The sequence below is a fragment of the Tetranychus urticae genome, chromosome 2, assembly GCF_039701765.1.
Source record: "Tetranychus urticae isolate SD_2017Ah chromosome 2, NJAU_TeUrti_SD_1.0, whole genome shotgun sequence".
Classification (NCBI taxonomy): Eukaryota; Metazoa; Arthropoda; class Arachnida; order Trombidiformes; family Tetranychidae; genus Tetranychus; species Tetranychus urticae.
Window position 1 is genome coordinate 14,022,187 of NC_142959.1, and position 15,851 is coordinate 14,038,037.

The window sequence follows — 15,851 nt, forward strand, 5'->3', positions numbered from 1 at the left end:
ATCTCGGACATGAAGTTGAATACAATTTTGGAAACAGTGAAATCTAAAACAGGCCGGAACAAAAAGTAAAGATACATTCTGTTATTAGTCTTCGCTTCTTCATTGATCAAACAATTTCAATTGAACTGAAAGCGTCAACTCAACATGGATCCAAAGTGAAAGTGGATGGACTCTGTTACTTATAAGAATTTGATTTTGTTTACGAATATAATCAGCAGTAAATTTTATTTACTGATTGGTGTGAAATCACTTTACTAAATTAAATTAACTTGTCAGAAGAAGATTGTTTTTTAATGTGTGATTCCATAAAATATAGTAAATGTGCGAGTTGAGCTCAGTGTGAAGTTCATTAAAATTTGATTTCCTTTAGTTAGCCTTTCTAAATCATCATCATTATAATCAACATTTAACCTGATTTTGATTCTTGTCTGGTGGAAAGATGATCACTCTGTAACCATTACCAATCGAGTGAAAAATACGATTCTTTGTATCAAATAATTCGGAAGAAAAACGAAAAAGAAAAGCCTTAAGTTAGATGATAATCATCTTCTTTATTAATTTAGGCTCAATAATGACGATAACCATTTGATTTATCAAACAAGTAAGTCAGAAAAACAAAAAATCGACTCAATTTGCGACTTCAAAGTTGAAACTAAATTTTAACTTATGATGTTAAATCATGTGAACCACATTGATTTATAACTTAATCATCATGATCATCTTTCACAATCATTTTAATCATTTTTCATTTCTATCCAATAATACATCTTTACTCTTTCAATTAAAACACGCGAATAAGATACAATTTGATTAACCTTTAAGGCTAATGATTGGCCTTAAAGTAAAGCAAATTTAACTTCAATGAAAGGTTGAAGCATTTGCTCTTAAATTGCTATACCTTTTAACAGTGACAATCATGATGAATAATTAGATTGATTGTTTCATCAATAGATGAGTGGAAAATTTTCAAGCGAAAAACAAAAACACAAATTGTCGAACATTAATTTTTAAAATTGGCTTCTTATAATGTTCAGGCCAAATGTAACTTGATGAGCTTGTCGATGATAATGATGATAATCTTAATCTACCTTTAGAGAATTTATTGGTCAAGGAAAAATGAAGAAAGCTTTCGCTATTAATTGAAAGTGATTTATAAACGGAACTGATCAACTTCCTTGGTTATTGATGATGCAAAATTTTCCATCAACATAGATGATCTTGTCCGTTTTAAGATAACCTTTCATGTTACATCTAATTATCTGGTCATCTAATGAGCAAACAAGAGTAGGACCTAATCTAACTGGTGTCAGATTGACCCTCAAGGCTTGACCCTAATACAGTATTACTTAAAACGAATGGTCAAATGTTCAAGCCAAAGGTTAGATCATCATTATCTTCACTATAATTCCTATCAATCTTGATAAATACACACGGAGTAAAAGGTCAATTTATGGGCAAGTCTCAATTTTTATCGACCAGTGTTGATAAAAAAGGTCATGGTTAAGTTTAATTATTTTTTTTGTTCAGTGTAATGTTTCATTGTACTATTATGATCGTAATAAGTCAGTCTTATTATTCAATTTTTCAATTGTCCCTAAAATATTTGTTTATCTTTTTAAATATCTCACTTTACCTGAATTTAAGACTATTTTTGTGAAATCGGAAGACCAACAATCAATAAATGAGAAAAAGATGGTTAACGGTGAAATGATATAATCGATGGAACTGGAAAGGTTTAAGCTGTGCTATCAAAGGTAATTTTTATATCAACAGTAAACATTTGGTGTCTTATTATGTCTTATTATTTTGCTATTTTTCAGGTGGTTCAATGTTTTTTGCTCAACTGTGAATTCATTATTTCATGATAAACAAAGTTTATTACAAATGGTGCAAGGTCAAAAACTAAAGCAAATATTGATGAATATCGCTGGGTCAACGTTTAAGTCTCACAATTACCGGTTAGTATGGGATGGTTTCTTTAAATGATGATTTCAATTTTATTAATGCTGATAATAAGTGAGAGTTAAAATCTGGTTTAAGGCCTAACCAGGGAAAGTGGAATATGTCGGATTCAAGATGAGCCTGTAAGAAGGAGGAGGCCGAAATAAATGTCCAAACTTGATGATAAACCGTAATCTGGAAAGAAGAGAAAGGAAAAAATATGTTGATTATTATCAGCTAATTATCATTAAGAAAGCTTGTTAATCTGTTCCTTGTTTGGCCTGAATAGTATTATATTGGTAAAATAATTGAGCTCATTTTTTGCTTTAATATCAAGTTTGCGATGAATTATTATTATTATTATCATCATTTGGACATTTGGTCCAGTAATTTTGCAAGGTCGACCTTTTCGTCTCATATACAAAGAGGAATCGACAGTTGATGCCAAATCATTTGTAGATTGTTGCTCGATTGAGAGAAGTGATTTGAAAATTTTCAAACTTTTTTTATTTTGCTTCTAACACTTAACAAATTTAATCATGATTAAAGTAAGTATGCTAATTTGTTGATCTTGAAGATTTATCTAAATATTAGGCCTCAATGTAAAGGTTTTCCCTAAAGAAAGTGACTCGACTCGGAATACCATGGATGTGCTTATTTTTACATTGGATTATTATTCAATTATCCCTTTAGTCTTGTTTTGTTTTTAAATTGTTTTCACCGTTACATCATTATCATCTTTACCATCTTAATCATCATAATGTTTTTTATCGCCATTCTTTCTTCCTTTTCTGTTAAATGTTCTTAGATATTATGGATCTTGCCTTTAGTGGGCATCGTCTTAGCCGATTATGGGCCACCACCAGCCCAATATCATCCACCACCTCCACCTTCATATACTAGATATGAACCGGATTATCCTCGATCAGATCATTACCGACCATCATCATACAAATCATACAAGACTCACCATCCTGAACCTTACCACCCTCATGGCTACTCTCATGGATATACTCATGGATACTCTCATAATTATCATCCAAAGCCATATACTTCAAGACCCTACAAATACGAATATAAACCCGACTACAAACCACATTACAAACCTGACTACAAACCCGACTATAATTCTGATTATAAGCCTGATTATAAGCCCGATTATAAACCTGAGTACAAACCTGAGTACAAATCTGAGTATAAACATGAGTACAAACACGATTATAAACCACATTACAAACCCGACTATAAGCCCGATTATAAACCTGAGTATAAACCCGAGTACAAACATGAGTACAAACATGAGTACAAACATGAATACAAATCAGAACACAAACAACCATACAATTACGGTTATCAAGTAGATGATGGATTCGGAAATGTTCAACACCAAGAAGAGAGAGGAGATGATTATGGAAACAAAAAGGGATCCTATGGGTAAGTTTGTGCTTCAACAAGCAAACGATTTGCTGAGAACATAATGATTCAAAAGTTATTTTATTACAACTTTATTTGAATTTCTGATTAGTTCTGAATATAACGCATTTAGTATTTAGAATTTCAGTTAGCATGTTTTAAAGCACCATTAGTTAGATTATGTTAATTAGCGATGCTCATCGCTTATTTAATATTCAAAAGTGTTATATCTTCTTATTCTTGAGCCAGAAAATTCTAACGTTCAACTTTTAAAATTGTAATTATTAATTTGAACATTCAGTCTCTAAAAATCTCAATCAAACACAGATTTTTATACATTTTGTATTACTTTTTAAAATTATTAACAATTCATGTCTCTAATCCAATCTTAGATACACTGATGCTCACGGAGTTTATAGAGTGGTCGATTATGTTGCTGATGAGTATGGTTTCAGAGCAAACATTCGTACTAATGAACCTGGAGTAGTTAAGAAGCAGTCTGCTTCTGTTAACCTCGAAGTCAACGACCCACCAAAGGGTCTCCCAAAGGCTAGTTATGAACCCAATTACAAAGCTGAATACGGACAAAGCTATAAAACAGATCACAAGCCATACCATCCTGAATATAAATCACCAAGTTATCGACCAGAGTATGATTCAAAGTCCTACGACCATGATTATCCAGAGCCTGCTTACAAACCCGCCAGTCATCATAAGCCCCATTATTATCCAACAAATGGTTACACTGGAACCTATGGTCCATCTTATGGTACTCCTTACTATCGCCCATCAAATTACAAGACTGACTATGTGAAAGAACCTTACACACCAGCTTACAACTATAAAATCATCCGACCCGATTATTAATCAAGTAAACAAGAAGCTACCATTTATGAGTTATATAATTCACGAATAAGCATTGAGCTGATGTCCATTATTAAGTTGAATTAATGATGAGATGCGATTCTGATACCTGATTTGAAGTTCATTGTAATATAAACCATTTCATCAATATTTTTATTAAAAAATCAAATTACATTTTACATTAACTTTATTGGTTATCCTCTAAAGTGGATGTTAAGAAGCCAGCAACGATTATGAATACTGATCGCAAATATGGAGGAAATCTCAATTCTTAAAATCGACGTTTTTCCACTCAAAATAAAATCACTATTTCTGACTCTACTTTTTGGTTCCTTCATCTTGATAATATTAAAAATTTATATCATTCTTTTCATGACCTGTGAATAAAAACAATTGTCTTCAATCTTTTTGAAAGCAAAACACATTTTCCCCAAATCGCCCGAAAAAAACTTACATTTTAATGGATATAAGAAGCCTTGATCGGCCCATTTTGTTATCCATAAAGCCAATAAACAATTTTTATTAAAACTGCTCTATTTATTTCTTAATTAATTATGCTAATCCAGTTTCAAGATGCTATTAGCATTAACAAAGAAAGCTTTTGTGTGTTTAGTCATTGAGTAATTCAAAACTTTATTCAATGTTGAATGTTGTCTTCTGATCAATCCAAACTGGATCCAGTAGCTTAGTAGGAATCGAGTTTCTGATTTGTACTAGAAGAAGAAACAGAAAACTGTTTTTTATTTAATTTTTGCTCTACCGCGATTCAGCCTCCAGATTTTTCTATTGATGCTCAACAAATCTGTTTTATACAACCGCAATTGGATATGATTCTTGTGAACCATTTGATTATCTAAAGAGGATTTATCTGACGCAGGCCAATTAGTAATTACTAATCAGCTTTATTAAATAGAAACTGAAGATTCATATGATAATGGTTACAGTGAAAAATAACAATGATGCAACAGGATTTTAATTATTCCTTATTTGGCTCACTATTGCTGCTAAATATTGTCATTATTAGATCAGATAATTAGAAGTAAATCAACTTGAAGTTATATAATTGACCAGTTACAGGCTGACTTGAACGTTGTGAAAGTATAGATTAAATATTTTCTCAATTCTTGACCAATGTTTAATAATCACCTAAAATGTTTCATTTTGAAGAAAATATTTATTTGATTGAACCGATAAAGAAAAAATAGATTAAAATGATCTCATAAAATGTGCAATAGCAAGCAAAGCAAAGTGAATAAACAAAAATTACAACGTAGCTCAATTGATAAGCCAATCAAAGGAGAAATCAATTTTTATAACACTCATTCTTTTGCAAAATTAAATCGAAGCGAACTTTTTATTGGCAATAATAAAATTAGCTCAAAATCATTGGGAGCATGTAATGAGCATTTAACTTTTTTTTCACTTCTTATAGCAACAGTTTAAAGGATAAATTTCAAGAGACAGAAAATTTTTTTCATGTTTGGTGGTAATGCGTTGAAGATGATGATGGTTTTTGATGTTTTTATCTTGCGCAATTTCTAGCTCGTTTGGACGAACGTGTTACCATTTTATTTGGTTGATGGATTGTTGATTGGTAACAGACGATATTGATAATGTTTTAAATGCTTATGATTGTTTACACTCTTGAGGGTTTTCACCTTGACCACGCTTTTTACGAGGTTTACGCTCTTTTTTTTCTGGAGCATTATCACCATCCTCATCTTCATCGTCGTCGTCATCTTCTTCATCGGACTCATATTCTTCTTCTGACTCTTCTTCTTCATCATCATAATCATCATCGATCAAAGCTTCACCGGTGAAATAAAGAACAGCACGTGGTACAAGACGATGCCTAATGATTTCTCCAATTTCAAAGTCTGCCTGAAGAATTTCTTGAGTAGTTTCATCAATATCTTCTTCGTTTTCTGGGACTGTTGAAATAAAAACGAACAGTTAAATTAGTGTTTAAAATGTATTCAAAAAATTAAACAAATTAAAAAAAGCAACTTACTATCAGGAGGAGTGAAAAAGTTGAAAAATGAGTCTGATTCAACTTCTTTAGGGACAGTTCGGGTTGATCCTTTGGCTTTATGCTTTTGCTTCTTCATAACAGTCTTTATTGTAACATTTTTACCTTGATTCCAGTTTATTTTGCAGCTGAAACACAAGATAATCACATGGTTAGAAAGCATGCCACGAGTTAGAGAAAACGTTTTATTTGAATATTACTCAAGGTCAGTTAACTTACCCAATGGCTTTAGAAATCTCTGGCCCTTCAAATGAGAAAGGGTCATCCTCATCAGGGGCACACTTTAGTTCATAAGTTTTTGTCAAAATAGTATTGGTAAAGAATTCATTGGGACTAAAGTGGAATTCTAACGTGAAACTCTAAAGAGAAGATGAAGGAAAAATTAGCATGGAACTAATCGAAGTTGTAGATAGTGAATTGATCAACTGTTACTTACCATAGGTTTGTCAGTCATTTTGATCTTAATATCAGTTAAATGTTTAAGAATAGGCTCATCATGATCTTGAATATTCTCAGCGATACATTCAACATTTTTGAAGATAGTAAGCCAAAATTCGGGAATACCTTTGGTATCGTCTTCTTCGGCTGGTTCGTCCGTCTTCATCTTCTCCTCCAAATCTTTAGACAGCTTCTTCTCTTTATCACCGTCACTTCCTTCTTCACCTTCTTTCTTCTCGTCATCTTCCTCTTCAGAATCAGATGGGAAATCACATTCCTCATCATTAGGCTCGTACACGGCGTTAACAATTTCGGATCGTTTGCTCATTAGACCTTGATACATAGCATTATATTTACACTCGATGGCATGCATCTCCATGTGGAATTGAGATTCCATCTTAAGAAAATCAACTTGAAGCTTTTTCAAGGCTTTAACCCTTCTTTTCACAGACTTAGGTAAGGTATCGTAATAACCGGACATGATACCAACCATTCCAGCAAGCTTGGATTGCATTAAAGCCAAAGCTTCAGGATCATTGAGGACTTCAGAACTATTCATTGTTAATTTCAATTCTCAAGATCGTGGTCACTGACTAAATAAAATAACTAATGATGGCAAGATATAATTAATTGTTGACAAATTATTACGAGACAATCGAGTAGAGAAACAAAAAATGCTTTAAAAAGAAATAGAAAACGTCTCTGCTTAAAACCATGCGTTTTAATGCTGCCATGCTGAAAAGTGCCATCTAGAGAAAAGACAAATAACTAAATTTGCCGTTTTCTTGTAAATTTGTATTTCCCACTGGTAGCGCAACCATAGTTACCAACGAGCTTTCCCACAATAAATTGTAAACGAGAATTACATTGAAGCTGTTGGTTGATGTTGATTAGGTTCAAGAATTTTAAATAAGCTTGATCGTTTTTCCTGAAACTTTATGCCTTGATCATGAAATAATGTCTGCCAAAAGATCACAGAGTTAATTAGATTGGTTAAAGATTTTAATCGATAAAAATACCGTTCAAATCTTTAGTTTATGATAATCTGTTACGTCGACTTCATGATTCTTGCATGTACAATTTCAATACAAAACAACAAATAGTTATTACTTTAACTAACCAATTGAATTGGTTTTCTCTGGTTCGAAGCTTCTTCTGGTTTTCTCGTAGTGAATTGGTAGACAACATTTAATTAGGATTGTATGCTGATCATAATTATATAATCACTTATAATTATTAAATATCATTAATGAGCTCCTTTGTTAGCTCAACAAGTGTTTTTCCAATAATTGATACTCATTATTCTCAGTTTTTAGTTTATTATTCATTTATATTTTCTTTGTGTCTAGACTGTTCTTTGTCATTTGAGTGATTTATTTCAGTTCAACAGGTGAACCAACAAAATATGTTTAGGACTAATAAGCTAAAATTTACAGGCTAAAAGGTCTTACTTAAAACCATGTTATTCCCGGTCGTTCCTCAGGTTAAATTATTGCTCCTAAATACGCCAATGAATCTGGAAGCATACGATTTTACTTTTTTTAAATAAATTTCTTAAATCATACAATGACAAAATCTTTAAATAGTTATTAAAAACTTGTTATTAATGATATGAATTTATGTAAACTCGTGTATTTATACAGTAAAAGTAAAGGTGAACATATAATTATAACATTTGAAAAATGACCAGACATAAAAGAAATTGATTTTATCTAATTGTAATCATGTAAACTAAGTTATAAATTTCAATAGACAATGAAATTAACTTACATCATAAATTACAAAAAGAGAACATGTTTCTTAGATAGAAAAGAGGGTAAAAAGAAGAGGAAGTTGAAAGTTACTTTGTTGCCTTTTTGAAAAGCCTCACAAGTAATTCCCAGAAATCCTTGTTGAATGAGCTCATCAATTTGAATTCGCTTCGGAAGTAAAGACAATTGAGTTTGTTAGTTGTGTGCCATTAATGGTTGATTTACATTTTTGGTATTTTCCTACGATTATCATGTTTGTCTTGTAGTGTCTTTATAATTGCTAATAGCTCATATTTACTAATGATGGATCCATTGGAACATTATCTTTGTGCTCAATAAATTAGAAAAAAATCAGTTGAATAGTTCAGAGTGCAGTGAGAAGTAAGTTTCGTGAGAATTGACCGGCTAATATTGGATAATGAAGCACATCTTATTCGTTTGTTCTGTAATGCTTTTAGACATGATGCTTATAAGCTGGATCAACATTGGTAACATCCAAAGAAACTACATTTTAACCTGTTTTTTCTGTTTACTCTTTACCATAAAATACCATTGCTTCGTGGACCTAATTTGAATAATTGTATAAGAGCAATGTATCTCTTTTGACGTTTCCTCAGACCAATTGTTGCTATAACTTGAAATTTTATTGAGTTCACAGTGATTAGTCGTCGAAATGGTTCCAATGTGAACAGAATTTTCATGTTCATATGTGCATCGACACAGTGAATCTACTGATTATATGCCCCGTTATTATGACCTTTGAATGTATGGCCTGTCATTGTTGACATACTTCGATTACTTAAAGATGGTGAATTTGATCCATGATTAGTTGTTATAAAATGATGCTGATTTAATATGTAAGGTGTTTGATTTTGATGTCCATTAAAATGTTGTTGAATTGTTTGATGATTCATAACTGGAAATTGTTGTTGCGAAATTAAAGGTGACCCGCTATCTTTATTTTGTCGTACATTTGTTGTTATTCCGTAATGTTGAGACAGTGAAGATGATGAATGTGGCGATGTTGATGACTGGAGTAGATGATGAAGATTTAAATTATTATTAGACATGTTTCTTCCTTCTCTTCCATCTCCTCCGATTCCTCCTGATGTTGAACGAGATCCTAAAGTTAATGAAAGTTTGTGTTGATTGTGAAGTTGCTGTTGTTGGTGAAGCTGTTGATGTTGATGATTATGATTATGATGATGAGGTAGAGTTGAGCCCATTAAATTAATACCAGAATGACTAGATGAATGACTACTAGCTGAAGGTAATGTAGTTGATGCAATTGTATTACTGTAAACTGCTTTCCAATTTCTCAATCTTTGGTGAAGTTGACTAAAAGAAGGTCTTTGCGCTGGATTCTCAGTCCAACATTGATTCATTAGAGAATAAATGTTTGGTGGACATTCAGATGGACAGGGTAATAAATGACGACCTCTTATCATATCAATTACTTGTTGATTTGTATAACCATAATAAGGTTGTAATCCATATGAGAATATTTCCCAAAGTAAAACACCAAATGACCATACATCTGATTCAGTTGTAAATTTACCATATAAAATTGATTCAGGTGGCATCCAACGAACTGGTAATAAAGATTTTGAATGAACTCGATAATAATCCGATGCATAAATATCACGAGATAAACCAAAATCAGATATTTTTACAGTTAAATGGTCAGAAACAAGACAATTTCGTGCTGCTAAATCTCGATGAACATAATGATGACTTCCAAGATACTCCATACCAGCACCAATTTGAGTTGAAATATGAAGAAAATCATTTATATCTAAAACTCGAGGTCTAAATTGACAAAAAAAAGAGAGAGACAGAAAGTATAATTAATATTTTTCTTGAAGAAAAAAATTGAATAAAAAATCAATAAAATACCTTGTTCCATCTTTATTAACCATTTCACTACCTGGAGAATGAGTTATCAAATATTCATGAAGATCACCTTCTGACATAAATTCAAACATCATACACATTGGTTCCTCTTTAAAACAAACACCAAGAAGACAAACAATATTTGGATGAATTAAATCTGCCATTAAATCAGCTTCACGTTGAAAATCTTGTCGAGTTTTCATATTAGCATCTTCTTTCAATGTTTTTATGGCAATAGGTACAGTATCATTAAGTGACATAATCAATTCACCTCGATACACTTTACCAAAAGCTCCTTCACCTAAAACTTCAATAAATTTTAAACAAGATAATGGATATTCTGTTGCATGTGATTGCTTTTTAGGTAATAATGAGTTCATTTCAACTGATCCACTTCCACCAACACCATTTCGACTTGATTGTAAATTTGATATTGAAGATTCACTTTGACGTCCAGAATTAAATTGAGGACCAGAAGATTTAGATCGAGGTTTACGTCGAAGGCAACATAAAGCTAATAAAAGTATAAACAGGACTAGGGCACCAAGACTTGGAACAACAATGTAAACCCAAAAATTGTCAACTGTAAATAAAATCAAAAAATGGATAAATATTAAAACAATAATCTTAAATAACAATTCGCTTTTTTATACAATTTCTGAATTTTCACGGTATGACACATCGTATAATTGAATCTGTCTACAATTTGAAATTCGGATGCTAACAGTTCGAAAATGATTGACTACAGTATTGATGAAGCAAAGATAAATCATCCAAGAATGATTAAGTAGCCAATATCTTTTTTTGACAAGTATTACATAGTGTGACAAGTAGTCCTGCAACAGTGAGTAACATCTAAATTCAGTAGCAATCTAAAGAAACAATTCATCAATTTGACGTTGCATGTTACTGTGGTCAGTTGCAATACATATCTATGATGAATGAATAAACATAAACATTCAGATTGTTGCACTTTAAATTGAGTTAACATTTTTCAGCAATTTGCAAGATTAATTGATTGGACGGAAATGTAATAAAGAGTTTTCCTCCCGTTGAGAGTGATAGTAATGACAAATATTTGAAGGTTCATACTATGTCATTTTGAATAAGATGAAACCAAAAAAAGGAGAATGAAGGAAACCAAAGAATGGTTCAAGCTAAACAAGAAAAACGGAAATTGGAGGAAATTGTTGACAAGCCTTCACAAGCAATAACCATAACATAATCATAATGTTTACTTTAGATGAAATACTTTTCGCTGATGCTTTCAGATGAAAAAAATGTTATCGCGGGTTCATCTAACCGTTTAGATTGACTAATAAGAAGACCTACAAAATGACCAATTATTCAATATAAAAGACCATGAAAATAACGTGCCTAATGATTAACATTCGAAGCACATATTATGAGAAATAACAAATGCTATTTGAAGCCAATTTATGTTGCATAGTAACATTGTACTTACCACATTTAGGTACATCACAATGAACCTTTTTCATTTCTGGATCACGAATAAAACACCAAGGTTGAGATTCCATTCCACCAGGATTTCGACAATAATTATGTCCACCAATAAGCTCAGGATAATCAGCAGTCTTATAAAAAACTTGTTGATGCCAAGGAGCACAATCAACTCCAGTTACTGTTCGTGATGTAGTTCCTCGATAATTTTCCCCATTATCTTGATAACATGTATCATCTAGTAAATAATGATAGATAATATGAAATAGATCATTTATAATAATGATTTATAATTATTAGATAATTTTTATATTAGAAAAGGAAGTACCCCAAATTTTTTAGAAAATTGTTGAATTCAAGCGTTTTAATTATAGCATAAATGTATGCACTAACATTAATGGCGACAAAGTAACAATGGTTGAAATATTTAACTGACAATTGATTTTGAGTTAAGTTGAAACAAACATCAATGAAGTTGCATTTCATTCAATTTTTGTTCGGCTTTTGAATCGACATGCAGTTTGATTAACTTAGTAAGCTCATTATGATTCGCAAACTATCTGTCTTGAGAAATTGTCTGCATTTCAAGATGATTCATATTGATGCTACAACTATTTTTATTATACGAAAATGTGAAAATCCCTGAATCTAATAAACGACGTTAGCTGGCGAAACAAGAGGAAAAATACGCATTCCTCTGATTTTTATCCTGTACGAGTTGAGCATAAAAAACCAAAAATATCGTAGAAGTTTAGGGTACTTCTCTTGAATGATAAATAGATCATGACAGCATACCTTGGACGACTTGGACAACATTTGGTACTCCTAATCGCACACAATCAGCACTTTCTAAAGAGCCTGATGGTGCCAATTTTTCACAAGCAGGCAATAAATTTGCTTGACCAATTAAGGGATGGCGCTTAGCAATGGTATACTCTAAGTGACATATTTGATGTTCCAGCATTTCACATTCATCTCGACAAACCTGCAATATTAGAAAAATACAAAATTTTAGTCAAGATACATACATGTATAACTTAATGTTAGAAATTAACAGAATCTAAAACTAGATTGCATTATTAAATAACATCTTATGAAAACAATTGAGTGTTATCAAAGCTTGTTTTGGGAAATAGCGGCAATTAAGGAATGATTAAAATTAAAAATGGTTTTTCATCTTTAATTATAATTAACTGAGCGATATAATGGTAATCAATTGTTCGAAACTCAGCTTACCTGTCTTGGTTTAGGTTGAGGTAGATCTTGATTACAAAGTGGAAATATTGAAAAACACAGTGAGGGGATGGCAAATCGATGACACTGCAGTGATACATCACGAGAAGATTTGATCACAGTGAAAACTCCGCCAATTTTTTGTTCCATCAAATCTTGAATCCCTTCAGATTCGACATAGATTGTTTGATTTCCAATGAGCTGGGAACAAACGGTTCCTCGATAAGGTTCACAGAAACCAGATTTCATTTTATCAACACTGTCGTTTTTATCACTGAAACCAGGAATATCTCTACAGAGTGAAAAAAAGATTGATCGATTAATGCATTAATGCAACTACAAATGCAAATGCAAATGGTAACTCGAAAAATGCTTGAAAACCTACAAATTGCTATTCATTGGTTTTGGTTGAATTTGTTATCCGTTAGATAATGTAAAATTGATCATTTGGTTCACATTTTGTCAAAAAAATTATTGAATAACATAAGTCGATGTATTTCAGCGCTGAACAAGTCAAACAAACAGTTAACTGTAAATTACTCGGATAATCAAAATCAACATTAAAAAGAAACAGTTTAGACAATTGTGATCAAAATGGCGTCAAAATAGCCTATGGAAGCCAAAACTAGGCGGAGTAATGAACTCTATTGAAAAAAGGACCAGAACACAACGCCATCTAGAGAGATAAATATCGCTTTTAATCAACAATCCAAAAAATAGACGATTAACTAATAACTTAATAACTAATGGTCATTGTCTCATCATAACAATATTATCGATCAAATATGAAGACAATAAACTGCGAAATAGACAAAACTCGAGTTTAATCAATTGTTATCTAATTTAAAGCTGGATTCATTTGCTTGGACCAATCTTGATAAGCTACAAAAAATGCATTGCTTTAACAATGAGGTTCGTGACACAGGATAAGCTTTAACCTTTAATGTTGACCTCAAATTAGCTGTTATACTCGAGTAATCAAACCAGCTGGTCGGGTTATAATTGAACCCAAGTATAACATAGAGATGAAGCTTATCATAATTTGATCTCGAGTAAAATTGGACAACAAATGTTGAATAACTGTTGATTGTTGAACCAAAGGTTGAAAGTAAAAGCAAATACAATTATGTTGCTGAGTGAAGCCATTAAAAGATGCTACCTGAGTCTTGATCAACATTTAAACACTAATTGTATTAACAAATGCGAAACAATTAAAATATTAATCAAATAATTGTCTTTCCTCATCACACTAAACCCAATTTTAGCTTCAATTTTCATCCTTTTCATCCTCATCATTTTGTATCTCCTTCATCACTTTATAAATAATGTACTTTTATAATGTTTATTTATTAATCATCTCTGGTTTCTTCCCATCATCATCTTCATCATCCTCATCAGTCTGTCAGTTTCCCACTATTTTTTGGGTTCCTTGTAATTTAATTTAATCATAACCGAACACTTCTGGTAACTTTCAATGTAAACACATACACTAACCATAAATTATTCAACAAGGGTTGATAAAAGGGAAACTCTGATAACAATGAAACTATTATGATCGCCAATCAACAATTTATTAAATTGTTCCTAAATCTCCGAATCGAAACATAACCTTAAGCAAACGATTATCACAATTGATGTTCAACATTTGCTTAGCCATCTCAACCGTTGACTGTATCAATGCATCTGAACAGCATTTATCAAGACGTTTCTCCTGTTAAAATGGTTGAAATTGAAAATTTGGGAAGCAAAAAATCAACTTGATTTATATTGGAATTAATATTTCCTCCAAATAATCTTATCAATCATCAATTTTGTGTCAAACCTTAGATTTAAGATAATTTATTAGCACTGAGACGTGGGTTTACAGCTTAATCATGGTTAAGATATTTACATCTTCCAGTGTGAGAAACCTAATTCAAACCAACATTGTACATTGTTACATTATTAAATATTGCTGTTGATTAAACTGACAAAACTAATGTGTCTGTTGAACTTCATGATCAATTCACAGACTTTGGAATCAAAAATGCCATCTACTGATCACTATAAGAGCTAAATTTGATCCAGTTAAAGACAATTGAATTGATAGTATTTTAGTAATCATATCTTAATGAAAGCAAATGAATGGTTGAATGTTTCGATTTACTGACATTAATTTTCCAAGCTTTGAAAAATCAGACTTTATCTTAATCAAGATGAGAATCAAAATCATTGAAAATCTAACCCAAGGCTAAGAAAATAATTGCTGAATTGTTTTACTAATTGATGAAGTTAAATCTCATTTCAAAAGCAAAATTTAAATAATCATCAGCTCTTATTGAATGCTGGTTATCTTGTTTTCCCATAAGAAATGACCTTTTTGTTTACATTTTTGGTACATTGTTACATTTACGAACCAATATTTGGATATTTTCATCTTTATTGCCATTCCTGTTTGGATAAGATTTTATCTTTACTCTCTGCTATAAAACAGATTATGTTCAATCTATTGTTTAACACAAATATAGCCACAAATATTGAATCAAAATGAATAATTGAATTGAGTGAATCAATCATGAGAGCTTCCTTAATTCTGTTCAGATCTTTCTTGATCAAGAAGTAAGCATTTACCAATTTGACTGATGGATCACAAAAATTTTACTCCTTTCCTCTAAAATAGCCAATTTTTAAGCTTTTTAGGTCAACTTTCGAGGATATTTTTGATCATATTTACATCCTTTTTTGCTTCAAATATAAAAATATAATTTGGTCATCTATCAAAAAACTCGTTACCATTGTAAGTCCATCGTAAAGTTCAAAGAGTAAAAGGAATAATGATCAATCCATTC

At 31.6% G+C, this 15,851-nt stretch overlaps 2 protein-coding genes across 2 annotated transcripts; one reads left to right on the forward strand and one right to left on the reverse strand.

The window, feature by feature from the left end:
• Positions 1–2,040: 2,040 nt before the first annotated feature.
• Positions 2,041–4,746, forward strand: LOC107371489 (uncharacterized). Its single transcript, XM_025161921.2, has 3 exons — positions 2,041–2,489; positions 2,750–3,375; positions 3,747–4,746. Exons 1-3 carry the CDS (start codon positions 2,481–2,483, stop codon positions 4,219–4,221), a joined length of 1,110 nt encoding a protein of 369 aa, XP_025017689.2. The 5' UTR covers positions 2,041–2,480; the 3' UTR covers positions 4,222–4,746.
• A 794-nt stretch (positions 4,747–5,540) lies between these two features.
• On the reverse strand, positions 5,541–13,437 carry LOC107362171 (uncharacterized). The gene is made up of 11 exons (XM_089267398.1): positions 13,409–13,437; positions 13,027–13,315; positions 12,586–12,775; positions 11,795–12,028; positions 10,333–10,912; positions 9,167–10,245; positions 8,987–9,070; positions 6,684–7,258; positions 6,467–6,606; positions 6,230–6,375; positions 5,541–6,149 (listed from the first exon to the last, which is right to left on the reverse strand). The coding sequence occupies exons 1-11, from the start codon at positions 13,420–13,422 to the stop codon at positions 5,845–5,847; spliced, it is 3,636 nt and encodes a 1,211-aa protein (XP_089123524.1). The 5' UTR covers positions 13,423–13,437; the 3' UTR covers positions 5,541–5,844.
• Between the last annotated feature and the right edge of the window lie 2,414 nt (positions 13,438–15,851).